General features: G+C 39.7%; 2 protein-coding genes across 10 annotated transcripts in view; one reads left to right on the plus strand and one right to left on the minus strand.

Moving 5' to 3' along the window:
- The first annotated feature begins 444 nt into the window (after positions 1-444).
- Positions 445-8,551, plus strand: ntpcr (nucleoside-triphosphatase, cancer-related). 3 transcript variants are annotated; one of them, XM_088609734.1, is made up of 6 exons: positions 445-580; positions 3,248-3,410; positions 3,497-3,599; positions 5,323-5,532; positions 6,215-6,315; positions 7,777-8,551. In XM_088609734.1, exons 1-5 carry the CDS (start codon positions 547-549, stop codon positions 6,281-6,283), a joined length of 579 nt encoding a protein of 192 aa, XP_088465860.1. In that variant the 5' UTR covers positions 445-546; the 3' UTR covers positions 6,284-6,315; positions 7,777-8,551. The 3 variants fall into 3 exon arrangements, with proteins under 3 accessions (XP_088465860.1, XP_088465859.1, XP_088465861.1); XM_088609733.1 differs by having other exon boundaries at positions 6,215-8,551; XM_088609735.1 differs by having other exon boundaries at positions 3,500-3,599; positions 6,215-8,551.
- Positions 8,552-21,926: 13,375 nt separating this feature from the next.
- mymx (myomixer) overlaps positions 21,927-24,331 on the minus strand; it is a 52,194-nt gene continuing 49,789 nt past the window's right edge. For 6 of the 7 annotated variants that reach the window (XM_088609621.1, XM_088609626.1, XM_088609625.1 and 3 more), the window contains 2 exons: positions 23,715-23,861; positions 21,927-23,335 (listed from right to left, as the gene is read on the minus strand). In XM_088609621.1, coding sequence (XP_088465747.1) covers positions 23,061-23,335; positions 23,715-23,861 — 422 coding nt within the window. In that variant the 3' untranslated portion in view covers positions 21,927-23,060. The remainder of the gene's footprint in view (positions 23,336-23,714; positions 23,862-24,331) is intronic. The other variant, XM_088609622.1, reaches the window with a different exon arrangement.

Below are 24,331 nucleotides of genomic sequence, written 5' to 3' on the forward strand. Positions count from 1 at the left end.
TGAGTAATGCTGAAATGGCTTAACCATCTGAGGGAGCTGTATCACTCCATCGTGTGCTTTGGAGTTAAACTATTTCTTTGACATGCTTTTTTAAAAAAAAATCTCTTCATTGTAGCGCTTTGTGTCTTTATCATCTTGTATAATGAAAAATGTATTTGAAAATGAAACGAGGAAATGCACATAATTTATTAACATGTGTCACAGTCGGATTTACGGAGTCTACAGAAAGATGTAGATTCATAAAACAAAAGAGGAATGGTAGATCTATTATAAGGCTGGGTTCTTGAGATTTCCGGCCTCCTTACATCGTATGTCTGGTTCCTACTTTTCAGCGAAAATAAGTTACGCTGCCTGTCCTAGTGTAGGTGACACCGCTGCGGCATACAGTATACAACACAAACCTGCGCCCGTCACGTGCTTTTTCAGCCCACCTATGGAACGCGACTTGCTTCACGTGACTCGCGGTCCTTCCTCCGCCCGTGCGGACGTAGAGCAGTGGAAGGAGCAGGGATCTCTTGTTGGAGCTCAGTTCAGGCGCATGAAACGATGTTTAAACACGTTTTTCTGACAGGACCTCCTGGTAACTATTACCGCGACTTTAACAACAGCTGTGCAAGGCATGCATATCACAATTTAAGTAGGAATTCCGTATGCTATTGGATTAGTATGATCCCGAACTTAATTCCTTCAGCTATATAAGGTATACAAGCGGATATTTATTACAGAAATTGTGTTGAGGGTTCTGAAATCATTTTTTCATGATTCTTTTTGCTACAAAACAAACTAAAAAAGGCTAGTGTTTGGTAATATCTTTTTACGTACGGTTGCTCAGTGGTGCGGCAGGACTGCGGGACTGTTTATAACTGAACACGTGCTTTGTCTCCTGCTGCTGAAACAGGTTTTCGTCGCTGGAGGGATTTCGTGCACTCATTTCTAAACTGCATGTTTTGTTTTTGTATTTCAGCTCCGTGAAAGTGTTTTACTGCCTTTATATTTAAGCATTAACCGACTGTCGGCGCCCCTTTATGGAACCATAAAGCTGTAGACTTTCCCTGTCGTGTGGCGAGCTGCTCTTAACTTCGACGAGAACATTCTGAGGTTTATCGTAAAGGGTTAACATAATCATTGAGCTAGACCCCCCAGCAAGAGTAAAACAAATATAGAATGAAAAATGCAGTTTGTTTAAAGGGTTCTCAAATAGACATAAGAATATAAAGCAGATTTTGATATGTCAGACTTTTTGTTTTTTTAATGAAATCGAACTAGTTGTATTTTTTGCATTGATTATATTACCTCGTTTTTTAGAATTCCTGCTTTTCACTCCCTTCTCCCTTATTCACGCCTATTGCCAGTCACCTAAATCTGATCATTGCTGGAGATGAGAGTCAGCATAACTGCTCTAGACAGCGTGATAGATTGGCATCGCATTACAGATCTGCACTTTGCTGCTGTTTTTACTCTTATCAGGTCTTGACAGTAAGATTACCTTTAAAGACCTTGGGCCTTACCCTCATATCCTGTGACTTTCTCACAGTTGAATGAGCTGTAATGTAAAAAGTTCACAGTTGTCACATCACCCCTATTTATGTCTTTTTGGTCTCCATCTTAAATGTTTGTTTATCGTTTTCACCTGTGGTGCCTATAAAAGTACTTCCAATGTTTTTGCTTGTATGAGGTGCATTCTTCTGCAGATTTAAGAGGGCTGTCTAAGTTCCGTTCTGAGTCCAGTGATGTAATTATTACCTCAGTAAGCTTTGTTTTACTTAACTTCCTTTCATTGTCGCAGATGGGAGGTGGAAAATTTGCTTTGCAGGCAGGTAAAAGACATAACACAATACACAATACATGTACCACAACATGAACTCATAAACAAATAAGAGATATAAATGTACAGTGAGGAAGAAAACAATATAGAAATAAAGTAGAATCTACAGTCAACTGTCCAAATTAAGCAGGTTAATACCAGTGGGAATAGCAGGAAGTCCAGTCCACTAGGAACGCCCAGATGGAAGGAGCACAAATTCACTGTGCAGGGGGTGGTCAGGGCAGTCAGTGATTATATTGGCCTTCTGCACTGTTTGTTTGACATAGATGTTTGAAAGCTGTAGCTGTTGTGTTCCAATAATTCTGCTGGCTACCTTCACAGTTCTGCTCAGTATTGTTTGTATTGTATGTGTTAAGGTTCCCAAACCAGGCCACCACAGTGTATGTTAGGACAGATTCAATGAGCGTTCCATAAAATAAAGTCATTATTGTAGTACATATATTAAAATAGCAGAGTTTTTTTTTTTAAAGGATTGTCGGAACAGTATTGTGACTTTGCTCAATGGACTGATTCAATGTAGTGGAATATCATTTTGAAAAGTTGGTTTTCAGATAGTTGAGAGTAGTTTTATCCGCTGCATTAAAAGGTACATTGTGCTCTGTACATCCTGTACTACTGTTCAGCTCACTGATGATTAGGGCTTCTGATGGGTAACCCGATGAACTATTGATTGAGCTCAGAACATTTGTATTGAATTCCGAATTTGCTTACTCATATGCACAGGCAGCTTGGGGTCTCATTAAAGTCAAAAACTAAATTTGGCTGTGCCCATTTTGTTAGGATTTCATGAGTCTTTTTAAAAGCTTACAGAGAAATCAATATAGGCAGACAGGCATACAAATATAATGTATTAATGTATGTAAGAATGTCGTTTTATGGATTTTATGGATAAGATTCTACAGTATTAACACACAATGCAATGCATGCAATACTAGCAATATTCCAATGTCAATATCAGTCCAATGCAATAAATGCACCTAATGTTTGTCATCCCCTGCATTTATTTAGGTTTTTCATAAAGCATGCAATATCCAGAGTACTTAAAAGGCATAAACCAAGGCATATGCCAGCAGCCATATCACCCTGCAGCTCACAACTGGCAGCCCACTGGTCAGTACCTGGATGGGAGAGCTCCTGGGAAAGCTTAGGTTGCTGCTGGAAGAGGTGTTTGTGGGGCCAGTAAGGAGCACTCAGCTTTGTATTTTAAATTTCACATTTCGTAATCTAATGCACCATTGAATGATTTTGATCCAAAATTCAGATCACAGAAGCAGGGCCAGGGTTCGCATGTACTTATTTAATCATCTCAGCTTTGTGGTTTGTTTCATTCAGGCAGTTATAATAACTATTATAACTACTGTACTAAAATATCCTGTTTTTGTTTAAAATCTTCCTTCCTGATTGGGTGGCCTGGATTTTAAGGTGTTGGAAAGACGACCTTGGTTCAGAAAGCCAGCGAACTTTTGAAGACGTCAGGCTTTGCCCTGGATGGCTTCTACACGGAAGAGGTCCGAGAAGGAGGGAGGAGAATTGGATTTGATGTTGTCACCTTCTCTGGGCAACGAGGAATCCTGTCCAGAATTGGGTACTGCTGAGTTTGCTGCTTTTAAACGCATCTCTTTTTCTGTTTTTTAATCACTGGGAGGATTCCTTATTTTCCTTTTCTTTCAGCAGTGGTTCAGGGAGGTCAGCTGGCAGACGGGAATATACCGTGGGGCAGTATGTGGTGGATTTGCCTTCTTTTGAAAACCTGGCACTTCCTCTTTTTAGAAATGTAAGTGTAAGCCTGGACGTCTTCTGTATCAACCTATAGTACATTTCCTGAATGGGGAAAAAAGGTGAAGGGTAAACTTTCTTTAAAAGAAGGCTTTCTTGCAGTTTTACACTGATGGGGTTGATGATTTGCTGTTGTTTTATGTGACATTTGTGTGGACCGTGTTCAAGTTAACACACATAGAGATCAGTGAGTCCGCAAGTTTGCATGAGAGTGCCTTCAGGATAAACCTGAACAAGTAGCTATGAGTTTACTGAATATACTGTACTCTACATATCAAACACTACAAGCATTCAGAATACTCAGAGGCATTGACAGAGTCAACACAGAAGATCTCTTCATAATAAACTGTGAAACAAGAGCCTGTGGAAACTACAGGTAAGTGCATTTAAATTAAAGAACAAGGGGCTCTTCTGGCTCTTCTTTACTATGAGGATTGTGGAAGAGTGAACAAGGTACCCAATGTTGTAGTTGAAGCTGATACCCAAAAAACGAGTGGATAAGATCCTTGGATCAATTAGCTACTAACTTCCAGTCGGACTAGTTGGACCAAGCATTCTCCTCTCATTTGTAACCTTTCTTAGACTCTTATGTTCCTTTAGTGTGGTTTCTGAGTTCATGAAAAGACACCACCTCTAAATAATGCACCATTAAGAGCAAATTAGTTGTCACAGTCTGTTATGTTCTGTAATCTGTTCGTGGAATATGTGTATTCACATGGTGTGTTTTCATAAGGAAAAGACCAAATGTCTTTGAACAATGAGTGAAAATTGTATTTTGTTTGACAAGAAGGATGAAAATTTGACTATTTGTAGAAAGAAAATTATATTTAATGCACATTTGCATTCAGAAAATGAAATGTGATTAATCTAAAAATATATTTACTATATACAGTATAGATGTTTATGTAAATCTCAGTTTAAATGTAAAAAGTTACCTGTATTTAAGTAAAAAAATGTATACAATGAAAAAGTATTGTGCTGACGGCTGAGGTTAATCACACTGCAGATCTTTAATGATTACACACTGATAAAAGCATACAAATGTATAGATTTACTTCAGATGTGTTCTGTTCCAATGCTTTGAATGCCTGAAATATTAGTCTGCTAGTAAACTGAATTATGGTCCATCTACAGTAAAGAAAAATAATTGTGCAAAATGTGCTTGTTCAAGACATCATCATGCAGCACAATTTAAAATACAAAAAATAAAACGCATCTTTTGCATTTCATTTTCATCTCTATTAACCTTTGGTCTTTCAATCTTAGCTTACCGTCTAGCCCATTTGACACAGGTGTATTCTGATCATCCCAGTTAGTGCAATTTCATTCAAGCCTCCTTTTCAAATTAGATATTAAATACTTCTGCGCTCCAACTCATTTAGTCCAGGGGTGTTCCATAATGTTTACAAATTGGTGGCACACCAAGCATTCTGCTTTGAAATGGAGGTTTTAAGATGGATTGCATTTCCTTATAATGCATTTTCTGACATTCTGGTTGGTGAAATGGCTTCTAGGAAAATTGGCCCGAGTGTGAATGTGTGCGTGTCTGTGTGTTCTCTGTGATTGACTGGCATCTCATCCCACCTTGCGCACATTGCTTGACGGGATAGGCTCCGGCTCCCTCGCAGCCCTGAATTGGATAAAATGGGTAAGAGATGGATGGATGGGCTGTTAGATAAAGTAAAATAAAAGGGTGTGTGATTCTCCTCTATGATGCACAGGAAGGCTCCAGGAGCAGCAGTGGGAAACGAGTCTTTGTCATCGATGAGATTGGGAAGATGGAGCTCTTCAGCCACTCATTTATCCAGGCTGTGCGCCAGACTCTGGACAGTCCTGCATTTGTGATCCTGGGCACTATTCCCATCCCTAAAGGAAAGCCACTAGGGCTTGTGGAGGAAGTGAGAAACAGGAGCGATGTGAAGTTGTTTACTGTGAGTACAGCATTTCATTGCCTTTGGCTTGTTTAAGACAGCACTGGGCTTCTTACTGTTATTTACAAAATCCTTAAGGTCTTCCCATTGTCAAAACAAAGGTCTGTTAGGTTAATTCCGTTGAAACTGTTTGGTGATGGCTATTTAAGAAATTGTCCAGAAATGACACAGTGTCACCTGTTTCTTCCAAGCATAACCATTCTTAATTTGGAAGATTTTGTTTGACTGAGACCTCCAAATGCAAACCTGGGTCTTGGCATATTAAAATATCAAATTATTATCTTTTATCATATTAAAAGAGAACTGTGGACCAGGCCTGATTGCAGAGCCTGAATGTCCTAGCATAGTTAGCTTATGCAGGTATGCAGGCTATCTGGATATATTCAGGCCGAAATGCAAAATAAAACCAACTGCTTCACTGGACAGATGATGATAATCCAGGGTCAAGGTGCTGCCACTATCATGCTCTGTGTATCTTGAATGTTGTTGTACTGCTGCAGAGTGTATACATGTTCGCTGTCATGTTTCATTTTGAGGTCACAGTCAGACATGACAGAAGAAATTTATCTCAGGGATCTGGCTCATGTTTGAAATACTTTATCTGTTCTGGACAGCAAGAAGGATCCATTGGCATAGCTCCGTACAATTATTAGCTGTTAACAATTGATTTCATTTTTTTTAGGTTACCAAGGAAAATCGAGACAAAATTTTACCCCAGATTGTAGCAACGCTCCAGGACTGTTTAAAATAAACCGCGCAAAGGAATGAATGTGTTAAGGTAATGTGTAATTGTAGTGCTGCTGTTTCAGGAACACTTTAGGATTACCTTACTGTAAACCTGATGAATTTTGTATTGTAGAAGATATGATAAACATGATAAACACCACAGATCGATACAGTGATCATAAATATGCATTCAAGAATATAAGAAAGATTACCAGGCATGTGATCTTCTGAATTTGTTTGTTGCCTATTGTCCTGAGGATCTGTTCTATTTTTTTCATCTCAATGACTTTAGTTATTTATGTTTTTTAGATTCAATGGGAAATTGCCTTCCCATGCCTTGGGAATTCCCATTGCCTTCAATGGGAATTGAAGTTCAATAAGTTCATTTCACTTATTTGTAAAACACGAGTTGCTGCAAATGTAAAAATCACCCTTTTCTGAGTTTGTACTGATAGAGATGCTCAACTGTTCCTTAAGATGCACATGTGGTTCAAGTTACCAGTTCAGGAACTAAGGCAGCAAACTGACTTATGCAGAAAGTGTTGTGTGGATTGTTTTATCAGATTTATACAAGGAAAGAAGCAAAGGGATTAAATGAGAGTTAAAAGGGAGTTTAAGGGATTAAAAGAGTTTGATAATGTAAATAGTTGGAATGAATACATAGATTGTAAGATATGCCAACTATGTAAGAGGTACAGTTTCTGTAAACATATTTAATTCTTGGTTAACCCAATGAATGTCAGTGTTCAGAGTTAGAGGAGTCAGTCTTCTGGATGACTGACATTTTTAAGTTAGTGACCTTTATGTTTCTATAGTCAACTGAGAATCTCAAACACACTCGAATTGGCAGATGTATTCATGTGATAAGAAATAAATCAATATTTGAGAAAGGCCTTTGAGATCCTCTGTTAGAATAAAGTCATCAATAATATGAAATATTTCACCTGCAATAATTATGTACCACGCAAAAGCTATTTTCGTGCATTTTTATTTACACATCCAAAATAAGTGATATTTCCCGCTGCAGTGTTGTTTGCAGTTGCTGTGTGAAAAACAAGGTGAGATTTAGATGTTATCGTGTTCTGCACTCCTTCCCTCTTATCTCACATGTTCACGCGACAGCTCATGGAACATCGGAGTGCTTTGCAGGGAATTATTCAGACAGCTTTTCTTTTGTATTTGCCTTTATTTGTAACTTGAATACACAGAACAGGCAATGTTCATTAATGGCAGAAGTGACAGGATAAAGTGATAAAAAAATGAAGAAAAATTAAAATCTCTATATATACCATAACAAATCTTAATGAAAAACGAAATCCAGTACAAAAAGAAAGAAGATTTGCTGGTCAGGTGTTATATGGTGAAGAGACAGTGAGAAGCAGTAGAAGACACCTAACAAAAGTGTTTTCAGTTCGGCTCTGTCCCTTCCAACTCCACTCCACTATCAGATAAAGACATCATCAAAGGAGACCTACAGAGACAATTATTTTTCCCTGTTGTTCTCAATGAACAATGAAGAGCAGCGAAGGAGACCCGAATCCCGACCTTTGCAGGCCACAATGGTAAGAATTGTGGTATCCGAGTGATCCATGTTTTTATAGAAAGCACAGACTCCAGAGAAAGACATCCAGAGTAGCAGGATGGACATCTGTCAAAGTAAATAATTGTGACTGAGTGGATGCAGGGGCTGATTTTTATAACTCAAATCTGAAATGTTTTGGGAAGCATCACCAGTACAGCATCAAAAAGGTTGAATGCTCTCACAGTGCCAGCAGACATTTTCAGTAACAGAGAAGCTGCTGTCTGCTGCTGCAGCTTGACCCTTCACAGATGTTGATGACTTTTGAAACCTAACTGCTGATCAACCTGTAATGTGCGATTAATTGTCCACTTGATTTAATTATAAGCACAGTTATAGGCTGGATGTGATCATTGTACTTTAAAATGCATTGTTGTAACAATATAAGACAGAGATACGCATGCTGCAAGAGTTTTCTAATTATAAACTTCAGCGTTTTCCATAGTTATTTTGGTTATACATATATTTATTTTTCATGTATACAAGAAAAAGGATTGATAATGTACTGTATTTGTGAAATGAAATGCTTGTGGTTTAAAATAATTTTAATAGACTTGACATCAAGCACAAATCTACTAAAAATAACATTACTGGAATTAAACTGCAGTAGTTCAAAACCACAATTACTTTAGCTTTGTTGTAACATTAATATTAATGTTACCATGAAGCTCTATGGTTTATCTGGGAGATTAATAAAAGGATTTCAGAGATTTAGCGATATGTATGTCTGAATCCTTTAAAACATTTAAAAAAACATTTGTTTTAAATGGATAATTCAGGATGGATGCATCTGCCTTATGCTATTGTTTTAGCGCTATATCGCCCCACAGTTTAAAGTAACAAGTAATGCCTGCTAATGCTGGTTTTGAAAAACAAAAGCAATTGGAAGAATAGAATCTTTGTAAAAAATTAAAATATTTAAAAATGTTTAGTAGAAACTGGCTTACATAATATGAAGTAGTTAACGTGTGGTAATCTGAGATTTTAACAGAAATTGTGAGATCACACTGTAGCATTTGTGCTCTCATGCCCTGGTAATATGTGGAAGTACTGAGGACATTTTATCAATATGTGCTAATAGGAAGTGAGCACACTTCAGTTTCATGCCTGGTGAATTCAAACCAGTCATGCAGAAAGTTTCCAATTTTGTCACTGGTACACACAGCTGAGGTGAGAGATGGAATTTAAAATGTTGGCAAGATCTGCCTTGCCTTCATACTTAGTACTTGCATGTTTTAAAATGTAAAATGTTTCAAGATTCAATCTCGGGACGGAACGTACTGCTTCACTGCACAGACCTCCTCTTTTGTTAAATTCTTAAAACACTACAGTTCCTAATTTTATTTTGAATGTGCCAAAACATGTTTTTCGCATTTTCAAATGAGTTTCACATGAGCATTGGTGCAATTAGCAACTCTTACATACCAAAACACGTGTTTTAATAAAAGCAACCTTGTTTCTCACAAAAGCAACAACAAAACCCCCCTTATAGGAATGTGTTCTTGCGTTTAAACAGATCCAGACGCTGCTGTACAGTAGCATTAGAAGGTCAGAGCAAGGTCATAGGCAATAAAGTCTTCTCTCCAGGACCTCGGAGGCCAGCATTTCAACTGATGAACGTATCAGGACTTTGAGAGATCTGTCAACACAGAACCCCTGACGAAACCTGAAGACACATGGGTCATGCCTTAGGAAATGGCAGAAACAACAAGGAGACCAAATGGACAACCAGTCTGTCAAGACCGTTCAATTTTCTCCATGACCGCGGGATCTCGCAAGGGAGAAAGTAGAGGACAGTCCTATAGAGCTGATCACCTGTGTCGCTGATGTGTTACACCCCCGGCGTGGGTCGGGATACGTACTGTAATGTGGAAGAGTTGTAAAGAAAATGAGGCCTTTAGTTTCACTACCAGATTTTTGAATTCTTAACATGTAGTCATAAATGCTGATCCAAACTTTTAAGCTCAGTAACGCAAAGTACTCCCACTTTCATGGCGACTAATTCCATAATAGAATTTTGTTAATTTATACACGATGCATATTATCTATCATTACAACAAAATGTACGGTATCCTTAAGTGAGCTGAAAATTAAGGTGTGCAGTTTATTTTTAAGAAGTTGTTTCATTGCTGCCGATTTGAATGGACAGCGGAGCTCCTGGACCAGGTTTTCCTTTTACTGCTGTAACTGCCCTGTTTTCATCACTCCCCCCTTCCCCAGGCTTTCTGTTGGGGAAAGCCTCCAGAATAATTCGCATACAGCCCTCGACAGTGAGCATCGCAGACCACACCGCTCCAGCGTGCTCTTGCGGACATCATCCCAGAGCCTTCAAGACTGAAGGCTGCAGTGCAGTGGAGGGCTGCAGAACATAAGTGCTGTTTTAGTTCGAAATAAGATTATGGCCACCTCTGCAGTGGCCCTCTGTAGAGACGAAAGTATGCAAAGAATGGGGAGGAATGAAGCGATACACAGGGGAGGGAAATTCTTAGAGGCATGCGGTGGGGAATACATCAGATTTGTCGGAGAAAGTCGACAGCGCTGTCGGCATCTTGACCTGAAGCGATTCTGGAAGCAGAAGAGCAGATTGTCTTGGGGAGCTACAAACCAGGAAATGGTTTTCCAAGACTGAAACTAAATGTTTGCTATACCCAGGCTACCCAGCCCAAATGCAGGAAAATGACTATATTAACAGCACAAGCTCTTTTACCTGCAGCATGTGGGTAATAACCCATGAAATTTCTTATGCTAAGTTTTTTTTTGTGCGTGTCTGTGAGAGCTTTAGATTTTGCTTGTCTCAACAGTAAAACTCATACAATTTGCGTTCCCCGATTATATCTAAAAAATGTGTCGATCCAGCACAAGTATATTACGGTTGCTGCTTTCAGTCTGAGCTGGACAACAATAACCCATGTGTGTCGGACTTCACACTCCTACTAGGAAGATTCACTGTCACTCGAGGTGCTTCCAATAGGCGACATTATACATTTATTTATTTGACTGCTTGCCACGTATTTCTGTCTCCAAGCGCAGGAGTGTCAGTTATAGTTATATAATTATTATTACTATTATTACAGTAGTCTGGAAGTCATTCTAAAGTGTAGAAAATTAATTTCCTATAATGAGGGTATGAAAAGTTTCTATAGAGAAACTGTATTATTTTCTGTGAGCACATCATCCATTACTGCAGTTCTAGCTAAGACTGCCATGTGAGTGGTTTCTAATGAGCTTCCATGTTCAACAATAAAGCATGCGAAAGTCATTATGCGTTTGTGCCAAGATATATTTTTACAATCTGATGTATGCAAATCTGCCAGATGACCGTTTTACGCCTTCTCCCACTGAACAACTCTGTGAATGCCCTGCTTAGAATGAGCGGAAAAAAAAATTGCAAGCACAAAGAAAACAAATAAACCTTTTTTTCCAGTTATGATGTTTAACAGCGTGCAATTCTTGGCTCAGCCTTGTTCTGCAGAGAGGCCGTGAACAATAAATCAGCACAACTTTAATTAGCAAATGTGTCAAATTAAATGAAAACCAAAGGCGTGAATAAAACAGGGACACAACTTTCAGTTGCTGTTGCAGTGGTTTGAATGGTAGAGGCTCGGGATACATTAGAAATGCTTAATAAATGGAGATTATAAATAAGCTTGCTTGGTTTTCTGGCAGCAGGATGTATGTCTGATTGTGAATAAGGTTGATGAAAACAATCTGCTTAGCTCCTTAGTGGCTCCCACAAATATACCCAGTATTCTGGCATAGAAAGGCATGTGTGGAGCCTACAGCCAGCACAGAGATCGCTGTTCTCTCTTCTCGCTGTTCTCACCGGTGTGGCTAAGGAAGCTGGGGGTGATCTGTCGACAAATTCACCAGGTGCCTCCCAGCGTTCACTGAGGTCACCTTAGAGACCTCACGCCTTGGATTCTGCACACCACAGGCTGAAAGAAGAAGCCAGTTGAGTGTGAATCTCTGAGTCTCCTGTCTCAGCCCCTGGGCAGGCTGTATGCTGCTCAGTTCTTAACCTACATAGTGCCATTTTCATGAAATGTGATTTCCCATCACAATCACAAATTTTTTTACCCCAAAGACACAATAAAATAATGAATTGGTGACATGTGACTCTCAGGACTGGAGAGGCCTTCCCGAAGGGTAGTTCCAATGTTCCTTTTTCATTTTGTGGCATTAGCAACATTGTAACTATTTTTCTAAAAGCACAAGAGAATTAGCTTGGATTTTCAATCATATTGAATATATTATTGTTTTATGTATTTTATTTCTTCTTTCACGAATATTGACAACTGTATTAAATGCAAATCATTAAAGCTGACTCGGGCAGTTTACTGGATGATCAGAAAAGAAAAATTTGAGAAACGGATGTTTGTTTTGTGTTCATTGCTATTTTTGGATAATGACTTTATTTAAAATCCCCTACGTCGTGATAAACACAGTAGAAACTTTTAATTTGTAAACTGTATTAAATACAGCGTCCTGCTATACTACAGTCTGTATCCCGAACAAGAGCTGAACTGATCACTGTACAATGCTCATGTTGTAAACATCCGCCATTCTGTGTGCAGTATTTTGTCTGTCTTGTGTTTTTTCAAAAGGTGGACTTTACTGGATTTACTGCTGCACTTGACAATCTGGTTTTCTATTCACTATGAAACTCTTTGCTGGGGTCAAGGCTTCCTGACCACAGCCCCACATATCTCTCTCTCACACTGGCTCTCCACACCCGTGCGGTGCTCGCTGAAATAACACTGATATACGGACTTATGCTCAGGGCCGACCCAAACATCTGTCTCCAATTCACAAGCTCGTGCAGACTTGTTTGGACAACGGTAGCTTTGTTCATACAGGTGAAGACAGTGGGGGATTTAAGCAGGTTTTGCTGCAAGAGGAGTGTGTACAGTGGTGGTGTGAGAGGGCTATGGGCAAGTAGTCAAACACAGACAGAGCCGAGCTGTAGGGTTAGCTTCATCACCTCAGCAGGTCAGCAATTCCAGACAGCTTCGGGATACCTGGCATGTAATACCTATACTACACAGAAAAAAGTGGCTGAACAATACCAAAAAAAAACCCATAGAACCTGCACATCACCAATTTGTGGCTTGCTAACATGGTACATGAATTACTGCTATATAGCAGTCTAATGTTTTGTATAAAAACAACATCTTTAATCTGTGTCTGAAATGGTGAGTCACAAGCATAGACGCTACTGAGGACAAATAGTTGAAAAGCAGTTAAAATGAAACGGAGCAATTGCCATTGTTGTAGACCTTGGCCCACTATTGAAGAATTTTGATGCTGCTTTGCCAACTGTAATATGTCATGCAACAGGACACAAAAAAAAGCAGAGACCAGGTTTTAATCAATTGCCATGTGCACTTATTGTATAGCATTACACAGCGTGGTCAGAGGTGGGTGGAGAAAAAACAAAGGAGTCTTTCCAAATATTAGCCACGCGGCATTACAGCATAGGTATGTACAGTCGGCTTGCCATGACCACAGGATTGAGTTTCAAAGCTCTCTGGAGGACTCTTAACTCCCCAGATCAAGGCCAGCATGGGACACCCGATCATAACACAGGAAAGGACTCGTGATAAATTGTTTACTGCAGGAAAACTTCCTGAGATCACGATTTGTGAAAATTAGATAGCCTCACATGTGCCTCCTGCTGTAATAATGGCATTAGGAAGACTTCAGAATGAGTTTCATAGAGGGATGATGATTTTTGATGTGCCTACAGTTTACTTTTGTCAGCACACACCTATCTTTTCCCTTGTTAAGAAATGCTACTATTGGGCTTTAAAAATTGTTTCATTGGGAATGGAGCCCAGATACTTCACCCCCAACAACAGTGCTGTATTAGGAGGTTTTTTTTACACTCCCACTGTAGCTGGAAACTGTCTGAGCTCGGCTGATACAGAATGCAGCTCAGTTTCCATGTGAGTGGATGTGCTAATGTGCTTGTTACAATTCCATTATCACCCATTAATGAACTCAGAAATGGGTCTCATGCTGTCAGAGTCTTGTCATCTCTAGACATTATGATGCATTAAATACAGTTTAATATTTAACTAAGTACTGGTGATCAATTGCAGATTCATTTCACATGGGCCACAGAGGACTGCCAGCTCAAGAGATACAACAAGCTTGTTCATGACTGGCCCTCCTGGAATACAGATCCAATTCTCCAGCTTTAAAGATCAATTAAAACATCAATTAATTTAAACAGGTGGGTGTGGAGGGGTGTTCTAGTTAAGCAAATAAGTAAATACTGGAGTCTCTTAAGCTGAGCTGTGTTGTCTTGACTTGTTAAGAGAGAAAACAGGCTGGGAAGAGTGTTTTACGTGTTTGCTTATATCTGAAACGGTTAAGTTAGAGCTCCTTGACAAAATGAAATATCTGCCACATATAATCAAATTGAACAACACAGGAAAATGGAAAAATGCAGAATACAGAAGACATAAATATACAATAACTCCTGGTTATCTTAAGGACTTATTACATGTACAGTGTGTACCCAGCTCTTAACCTGGCTCAGCACAATGTGTAATAGTGTCCAGTTGATTGCAGCATCATTTCTGTGGAGCTCACTGTCCAATTTACTGGAGACTAGGCAACTTATCTCACTTAAAGAGCTAGTTTTTCACTAAAGCCCTTAATGTATAATTATAATGTATAATGCAGAACTTTGAACTCTTTGTGGCACTAAGCTTCCTGAGCTTTTTCCCTCCTTCTTTTTACTTCTTTTATGTGTGTTAGGTGTGGACTAGTATACAGCACTTTGAATTCCTTGAAAATTGCTCATAAATTTAATTGGATTATTATGCTTTTACTTTTCACAATCAGCAAGCAACCAAAAGGCTGTTGTGCATGAACTGAGAGGGATAAACCCAAAGACGCACCTTATCCTTTATTTTTGTGACTTATACAGTACACGTGTGTGCCAAATGTTGCAAATGAAAATTCCCCTTGCATCTTAATATCACTCTCACTGGCTCTCTTTTTTTAAAATAATACAGTTTTTATGTTAATCCCTTTCCTTTATCTCTCTAAAAGGCATCTTATGTGAATTGAGGGATTGTCATATTCTCAAACATTGTCTCTCTCCAGGACTCAGTATCGATACCATTTTCTATGAATGGTGCCGGAGCATTCGGGCCCGGACTACCAGACTCAGAGACAATTTTTACCCCCACACTATCAAACTATTAAACTCCCAGCCTCTCACCTACGATCTGAACCCTTCTGGTGCCTTCTCTGTTTATCAAAACTCAAATGCACATTGAAATCTACTGTACCTCTACCTCACGTCAAGACATTTATTCTCCATAATTTTGTATCCTTTATTTCATTATGTTGACGTATGTTTTTGCACAACAGTTTTTGTTTTGCACATTGCCTATTGTCTCTGTCTTTCTTTCCTTGCACAATTGTACTGTTGTTTGCAATTCTTACCGTCTGAGAACTAGCTAAATACCATTTAGTTATACCATATACCTGTGCGTGAGTATAATGACAATAAACATAAACTTGAAACTAGAACTATTTTGTCAAACTCTATGGCAGCTCTGGCCTGTCTCCTCAGGGCTAACCAGAGTTATATCTGAACCACTGAGCTGGGCATGAATGGCACTCATGACTGGTTCCATGACAGCCGGCATGACTTCAGTCACTTCAGATCAGGTATGTTGCAGTGTCATATACTCGCACTGCACCTGAAACAGTTGTTTTTTTTTTTCATTGCTGACAGGAGAGGGGTCTCATGACGGACCTCTGTCTTAGAAAACCAAACCAGTTACTATTAACATGAAAAGAATGCTGTGAACAGAGAAAAGGGGAAAACCACGTAGGGTTCCCCTTTAAAACAAGCACAGCAGCATATGTGGCACCGTGGTTGTTTTTTTTTTATTTCAAAACAATTCAACGGATAGTAAGGAGGAATAGAAATGACGTGGCATATCGTTCCGAACAAACGAGGTAACTTAATCAAAATTCTAAAAAGAAATAACCAGGGGAATTCTAGAATTCGGGAATATGGGAATTCCATATTCGACAGTTCACCTGCGGTAGTCACCTAAATTACGTGGCGCTTTGTATCTTCTGAATGCAGTGTGCAACCTAGCAAATTTCTAATGTACTTGTACCTTAGAGCAGTACCTTAGAGTCCATGTACCTTAGAGCAGATGCTGCTGTTTTCCTTCCAACGTCGTTGTCTGCTCACAGGGACCACATTCAGGAATCTGATCTTCTCTGCTCATTCTTGGAAAATGACCGTCCTCGGCAGGATATTTAGGCAGTTACAGGTGCTGATTTCTTTAGTTGACAGTCCAGGGAAAGTCTATTTCACTTAGAACCCTAAACCACAAAAACGCTCAGACGATTGGAAAACTACACGCGTGCTACCATCTTGTGGTCGCGATCTGTACTTACAGCTCCTTCCCCCCTAATACAGCCCTCGATATTCCTACAAAACTGGACACATGTTGACAATAATAAACGGTCTCTCATTTTCCTGTGCTGGATTAAAAATCACAAGTCTGGTCAAAGTTGCCCCGTTAGGGGAACCTTTGGTGTAGCGATTTAATTTAAAATATTTGCAAACGAAGATTTGCTGAGATACTCTAGGCTTCACCTCAAAGCAGAATCATTGAAAACTGTTAAAAAGACTTAATGCACACATTATCTCGGCGTTATCTATTTCGTACTGCAATTCAATTTGTCAATGTAAAATTCCTAAAGTGCCATAAGAATTAAGATACTCTTAAGTTTAAAAGCAACACTAATACAGTACTATGTTTTTTCTGGCTTTGAGTTATATTAATAGACTTGACGTTTTGTCCAGATAGCACTCAGACTGGGCACAGACCTTAGTGAATACCTTAAACTGCATTTACTAGATTTTTGGGGTGATAAACTCAAATTCGCCGTTTGTGCCAGCTGCCACAGAGCTCAAATTAATACAGCAACACGGTAGTCGAAAAAAAATGATGATTACTTGCAAACCAATTAATATGTCATTACATTTAATTTGAAGTATTTCTGAGATTAGCATATTTTTCGATTAAGCTTGTCAGACATCTGAAAAGTGCTGTATATGTGCAAGGGGTTGATAAGCCTGGCAGACCGAAGAAATTAAGCTTAACAAATCCCCTGTGAGAAGAATTATGGCAGTGAAATTGCTTGCTTTAAAAAACGAATGAGGTCAAATCCCATTATTTTCCCCACTGGAATGACTGTTTTTTCACTTCAGAACTATATTCCCTCTACTTAAATCAATCTTCAAAAAGCCCTGAAGAGAAAATGGAAGGTTAGTCTTTAGGGGGAACCCAGGGGTGTTTTGCGTTCGTTCACCAGAAGAATATCTCGTACACGACTGAAGTGTCACGGGCGGCAGTAATAGACACGTCTCACTACCAGGCAGGAATTCGCGGTGGCCGGTTTGAAAGCAGTAACAAACAGAGCCAAGAGAGCTGTTCTGAAACCGAGCCTTTTTGAAAGACGACACTTTACTTGTATGCATTAGGTTGAACAACCAGAACATTCCTATTTCAAAGTCCATGTACCTGTACTTGTAAAATACCCTGTAGTTGTATTTCTATGCATATACAGTAGCTTTTTAATTAAATTAATGCACTTATACTGTATATTCTTGGACCTTACATATATTTTGTATTCTGCTTGTCGAGCAACATATTACATTTGAACTTTTTATAATTCCCCTATAGATGATTTAGCAAACGATGCGTCATTGAATTCCATATTCAGAGAAATATAATGTAACCATTTACAGTACGAAGCTAAAAGACCATAAGAAGGTGCCATCTGAATTTGTTTTTTTTTTCGTGTTTTTTCCTTCTTCCACATAAGAAGATACTCGTTTGAGGGGAAAAAAATATTTTGTGAAAATACCGTGAGAGTTTATAGGTGACAGTAGCTTGTCTCATGAAGTGTAGTTGTCTTTGTACAACAAAATATTGCACAAGTACAGGAGCTTAAAATCATGCCTTTTTATTTTGAAACAAATCTTCAAAGGCAAGGCAAAATTATTTATAAAATGATATCAAACAGAAAATAATAATTTGACTCAGGTTTCCAAGATCCTACTTTCACCTTCGTTTGCCGAGCTCTGGGACCGCAATTAAATTATCTTCTGTTTCCACTCGCTGGGCTCGATACTCGATTAATGTCACTGAGCCTGAAGACCTAGTGAATCAAATGAACGAAACATCGTGAATCGATTTGAGTGATTCGCTGAAAAAGATTCGTTCAAAACGAGCGAATCCCTCGCGACCAGCGCAGCTCAATCCTATATACCCCTTGGGGCGGAATCCCGATTCAGTCATCGCGATACTCAGAGTCAGTCGATTCTCTTTTAGGATTATGGCACTCCCGAGGAAAATACACGGCGATGATCAAAACATATACTTCTGTGCTTTCATTAGATTAAACACCCTTGTATGGCTCTCCTTTATGTGAAGGAGAGGGGCAATGGTCGAATGCACAGTCAGTACGTCTATATGCTCTGTGATACTCCCCCTCAACTAAAATATTCATGTTTCTCAAAGTAAAAATTAATAAGCAGAGGACTAATGGAATAAAAATGATTAACGTAAAGTCAGTATTTCACATGATAAAAATGTGCAACCTTTCTTTCATCAATGATTTTCTTCCCGTTTGCGTGTCTAATTGGAATTCAAAAACCGAATCGCGAACGAGCGGCCAATGAAAACTCTTGCTGAGGGCGGGGCTAAACATTTAACCCCGCCCCCATACTGCCCCGCCCAGTTCCGTCTTCGCAGCGAGAGGCTTCTCGGTCCGTTAGCAAGACTGGTTTGTGTTAGTGAAGTTGTTACTTCCCAAACTGCTGGGTGGCTTAGCCTAGAGGGAAATATTTGGAACGTGTCTCACCTGCAAGGAAATGCTGCGGACACAGAAGATACTCAAGGGTAAAGAACACGCTGCTTGTGGGGAAGATCCTCAGAACGGTGATCCTTCTCTCTCCAGGTGAGGTTGTGCCTCATGCCCTATCCAAAAGCAGGGTGGGGATTGACAAAGCTACATGTCTTCATAATAAATTAAAACAACAGATTTGTTGTAGAGTTTCTAGCAAAATTGGGATTTCCAGCATTGCAGACAGCAAGGCTATTTGATTGTGAAACTGTTGGAAAAAGGAACTGGCAGAGAAGAGGCACCAGTCTGTGCATTGAATTTGGTGATGACACCACAGTTATCAGGCTGATCAGTATCAAGATGAGTCTGTATACTGGAGTGAAGTGGAGCATCTTGCAAGATGGTGCCTTGACAGCAATCTGGCCCTGAATGTCAACAAGACAAAAGAACTTAGTGTGGACTTCAGGAGACCCAGAGAGAGTCATACCTGAGTCAGTATAGTGGGCACAACAGTGGAAGATTCCTTCAGATTCCTCAGATTGCATCTCTCTGCTGACTTGGCTTGGTCGTAAAACACTGTAGGCAGTATGAAAAAGGTACAACAGCGCCTCCACTTTCTGCTGTGCCTAAAAAAATGCGGTACAGGGAAGCAGCTACTCGTGAACCTTTACAGCAGCACCATAGAAAGTGTCCTCACTAGTGGCATCACTGTATGGTACGGTAATACTACTATGCATGACAAAGATGCACTACAAAGAGTTGTGGCAATGGAGCAGAGGATTACAGAATGTGACTTACCATCAATCGATGAGAAACACACCATCTGCCCAATCCATTATTCAGGATCCCACCCATCCCAGCCACAAACTGTCCTCACCCCTGTGCCCTGGCAAGTGGTACCACACTATTAAAGCATGGACCACTAGACATAAGAACAGCTTCTACCCTATGGCAGCGTGCATCCTTAACAGCTAACTGTCCAGGGCCTCAAAATTCAACTGACCTCTACATTCTGCTCGTTGACTTGGCTACTGCATTTACTGTTCTGTTTGTTTATTGTCTATACATATTTATACATGCTGCCACTGTTTATTACTTACTGTTTTGTAATGTACCATCTACACTGTGTGGTGTCTGTTGTGCTGTGGATGTCCTGGGAGAACAGAGCAAATAAGAATGTACGATGTACACCAACCTCGTATTTGGCTTTGAGCTCTTTGGTCACAGATTCTTCATCCCTTTCTGGTCTTTCAGAGTTGGCAGATTTAGCTTCTGTTGTACAGAGCAGCAGAGAGGTGAAATAGCCTCCTGTGGCTCAAGTAGCTGTGCTCAAATCAGCCATGAAGTGGCTCGGTCAAATTCTAATACCGACAAAACAAGCCGGCAAATGTAAAGGCATAGCAAATGTGATACTTCAGTGTTAACTCGCCTGGCTGAGGAAACGATGGCGTTAGATGAAGATCAGTGCTCACAATCCCCCTCGCTTATGAACCAGGGAGCAACTGCAAGGATGAAGCTGGGCCAGTAAGGACACACGCAGTGCTGTGGGCAGCCAGCAAGTGTTTATATGTGGGAGAGCGGAAGTGAGAGTTTAGAATATAGCGTCCTCTCGGAAGTCTGTTAAATAACACCAGCAGAAGTGTTGTCTCTCCTCTTGGTTGGAACTTAAAAAATTTCAAAAGGTTTATGCGTTTTCTTGAAATGATTTGAGCAGCATTCTTCCACACAGTTCTGCAAGGTGAACAAAGGCCTGCGCAAATAAGATCAAAAGCAACGCCAGTCATTTCGTCAGGAGCTGATTTTTTTTATTTATTTATTCAAAAATATGAGTTTTACAGTAACTGCAGTTAACGTCTGAAAATAAAAGAGAGAAAAGCAGTTTCAAACTGCTGCAAATATGATGAAGATCAAAATGTTTTTATATAAGAAAACATTGGAATTGTAGCTCTTCTTTTTTTGGATGAGAACAGGGATAATTGAATCTAACTGGGAAAAAAAAAACATTTAATTAATCTTTCTGGTAAGACTTTATTATAAGGTTTTGATCAACCTTTCCTTCACATGTTTAGTGGCTTTGCTCAACACACTACAACACTCATAGGAAATACAGAATCTACATAGATGAGGAGGGTACAAGAAAGCCTGTGTTTAAGTGCACCTTCTAACATTTTATTAGTGGACATTCCAACTTGTACTCAGCTGAATAAAAAAAAAAACAGTCTTCATAGATAGCCGATCAAAATGTTCTTGTCATCTACATATGGGTGCAAATGGATCAAAAGCCACAGGATTTAGACAGATTCATATATCCCAGTAATGTCAGTTGCATCTGCTTGCACAATTCCACTGGTTTGTGACATATTGGAAAATGCCACATTACAGACTCCATGTTGCACCAAGAAAAGTACAATGTGAGTAAACCAAGAAACATGGTCTGGTAGTAACTTCAGTATTCTTCAAAAAAAGTTAATGGAGTGAAACAGCACATAGTATCTAAAAGGGCCTCCAGCAAATAAGAGAGCATATTAATTTGGGCTACACTAAAGGTTTTTGCCCCCCTCTTTCTCCATTAAGCTCAGGGACCGCTTCAGGTATACCTGAGCATTTCCACCACCTACTCCAGCCTACGTACAAGTAGTAATGTAGAGTGGAGTGGCATTCATCAGCCTAGATGATGTCTGATGATCCTTTTGCAGGGCAGGTCCTCAAAACATACAGGCCGTCTGCTAATTTTCTTTACTGATATGACTCAGGCCTTCCGAGATAAGGCTGTACTCAGACACAATTTAGAGGTCCATTTAAAACTGAGAAGAGGAGGCACTTCCTCATGCAAAGGGTTCTGGGAGTATGGAGAATGCTACCCAGCCTGTTGATGGAGCTGATACTCTGGTTTATTTTGAGAAACAACTGGTTCCTTGGATCAATTAGCAACTAACTGCTAAATGGGCTGAATGGCCTTCTCTTTCTAATGCTCTAGATTTCCCTGGGGTGAGAGATTGAACCGTCCAGCACAGTGAATTCAATGTGTTTTCACTTACAGCAGGATTGAGTGTTTCCTTTTCTTTAAATAACTGAGTATGAAGATAGCAAAGGTAGTGCAGATTGTGATACAATACCTATACATATGGCATTAAAAACAGGTCAACACATATGCAACAAAAAAAAAACATATCTTGAAGAACAAAGGAAGACATTGTGTTGAAAATTAAGAAAAGGACTTTACATACCAGTTTAATACACAATACAATACATATAATACATACCACTTTATGTCTGTAATTCACTTTGATTCAGCTTATAGAGCTCACTTCAGCAGCCCAAATGCGTCACTCAGACAAATGATTCAACAAAAAAAAGTGAAGGATAAAAACTGTTTGGCTTGACTGCTAAGATTAGTTTCAACTGGATATAAAAGTATGAAAATAGGAAAAAAAACACAGCAGTAAAATATCAGAACGTTAATACCTTCACGAGTCCTGCTGACCTCAGGAATTAAAGGCAGGCTAATGTTTTAAAATGTACATCCCACTGTTCAGAGTACATTTCATTTACAAACATGGTATTTTTTAGGTGTTTTCTGTCATTTTTTATTTAGCCGTTTTTATTTGCGGTTTAACAGTTTATTCTATTTGAAGAAGTGTGGACCAGAACAGCAGTGGATAAGTCATACTAAATCAGTTATACTTAGACACCTGACCTAAATCTCTGGACTTGGTTGAAATTGTGGATAGTATTATGTGCAATCCCGAAGAATTTGAAGAGAGTGACTATGGCTTGGGAGGCACAGTGGCATGGCAGCTAACACTGCCTCACAATTCCTAGGGTCTAGGTACAAGCCCAGACTGTGGCTATTCTGTATGGAGTTTGCATGTGTCCTCAGGTTTTGTGTTTGTTTGCTCTGCTTTCCTCAAACCTGCAGAAGTCAGGCTTACTAACCTAGTTGGTGTCACTAAGTTGCCTTGCTTATGTGTGTCCTGTGATGGGCTGGGTGTCCTGTCCAGGGCTTAATCCTGCCTTGTGCTCTGTGCTTCTGGGATGTGCTGTGAGCTGTTGCAAATCTTACTAGGAATTAGCAGCTTTCTGATAGTGGACAAAAATGAATTAGTGAATGATTTAATTAAGAAACAGTCAATCCACCCCTAAACATTACAATTGTGAGAAACCCATAATTATTTTTTGTCATTTTAAATACTTGAAGGATACTTAAATACTTCTAAAATCTTTTAAAGGAAACAATGTGCACTGCACACCAGAACAGCAAACCAGTCAAGTAGAGTTATATGGTTTTCCCCCACATCTAACCAGAGGTATTCCAAGTCTCTGCTGTTCATTCCTTCTTTCCAAAAAACTTTTTGAAGACTGATTTGTTCCTTGGTCTAGGCAGACTGGCAAAGTTTCTCTCTCTCTGTATAGTCTCAGGGTTCCAGCTAATAGGCTGTGACTCCTTGTGATTCACTGACTCCATGCTGTTCAAACCGGGAAGGGCTGGGGAGCTCTGGAGTTCTGCCTGCTGATCTCCAATGAACAGAGTCACAGAGTAACTGGACCCACCCTCCAGCGCTCGAGAGGGCAAAGAGACAGGGGTGATTTTCTGGTAGGTAGCTAGAAGAAAGAAAGCAAACAGGTATAAATATGTGCACTCCGTTTTTAAATCCTTACATTACTATTATTTAAATTATGTTTTTACAAAACAGCTGGAATAATAGGAAGGAGTATATCTGCTCACAAAGTCAATGACGTGGTGATATTAAATGTCACCTTCGGTTACTAAAAACATTATAGCATGTGTGAATATGAAGTGGAGTGTAAAGCAACAGCAAGAAATTTTTCAAGTGCTGCACTAATTTGAGTATGACTGAGGGGAGGGGTGGATTTATGAATGATGATGGAACTGAAGGATTTCCCGGGGTTGGAAGTGTCTTCAGAAACATGTCTCCTGGTCAGAAGGGCCTCAGTCGGTCCCAGGAACGCAGCGTGTTACCTGAGGTAAAGGAATACGAGCGGCGCTTGTTGCTCAGGTAGTCCAGGTGGTCAGAGTGAGGGGAGTCCCGGGACTTTGGGCTGGACTCCCTGCCAGCCCAAGACAGCTTGTCTTTCCCGAGCTGATGCTGGGAGCTGCGGTGATCTTCTGAAAAGGTACAGAAAGGTCAAAATGCTGGGGGCCCCTTGGCAATGAAAACTATGACTAACAAAGTAGGCCGGGAGTGTCTCTCAAGTGTCTGGCCAGAGAAAAGAGTCTGACTGGTGTGTTGTCTCTCTTTGTGCTTCACTGCAGTGAATTTCATGCATGATCAGGAAATATCTTTCTGTTGTGCTACACAGAGAGTGGTTCATTCATGCATTAGATAGTTTACTGGCTTGTACTGTATTGAATCCGGCACTGGGAGATCTGTGAAGAAGTAGTTCAGTGTGGTAGGATCATATACATTTGATTACAGCACACAAGGGAGCTCTAACACTCTAACAAGATGCAGGTCCTCTTCTCCTTTTGTGTAGACTAATCTTTTGTTATGAGGTGAGGTGAGCTAAAATCACAAAGCAATAAAATAAATGAACAGACATATTTACCTGTATAAAACACCTCTGACGGTGCAACAC

Source organism: Lepisosteus platostomus, chromosome 17, assembly GCF_059453375.1.
Source record: "Lepisosteus platostomus isolate fLepPlt1 chromosome 17, fLepPlt1.hap1, whole genome shotgun sequence".
Lineage (NCBI taxonomy): Eukaryota > Metazoa > Chordata > Actinopteri > Semionotiformes > Lepisosteidae > Lepisosteus > Lepisosteus platostomus.

Coding starts and splice junctions, on each gene's coding strand:
- ntpcr (XM_088609733.1), top strand. CDS start 547: ATGTTTAAACACGTTTTTCTGACAGGACCTCCTG. Junction 3,411..3,496: donor GGAATCCTGTCCAGAATTGG/GTACTGCTGAGT, acceptor CTTTTCTTTCAG/CAGTGGTTCAGGGAGGTCAG. Junction 5,533..6,214: donor GCGATGTGAAGTTGTTTACT/GTGAGTACAGCA, acceptor CATTTTTTTTAG/GTTACCAAGGAAAATCGAGA.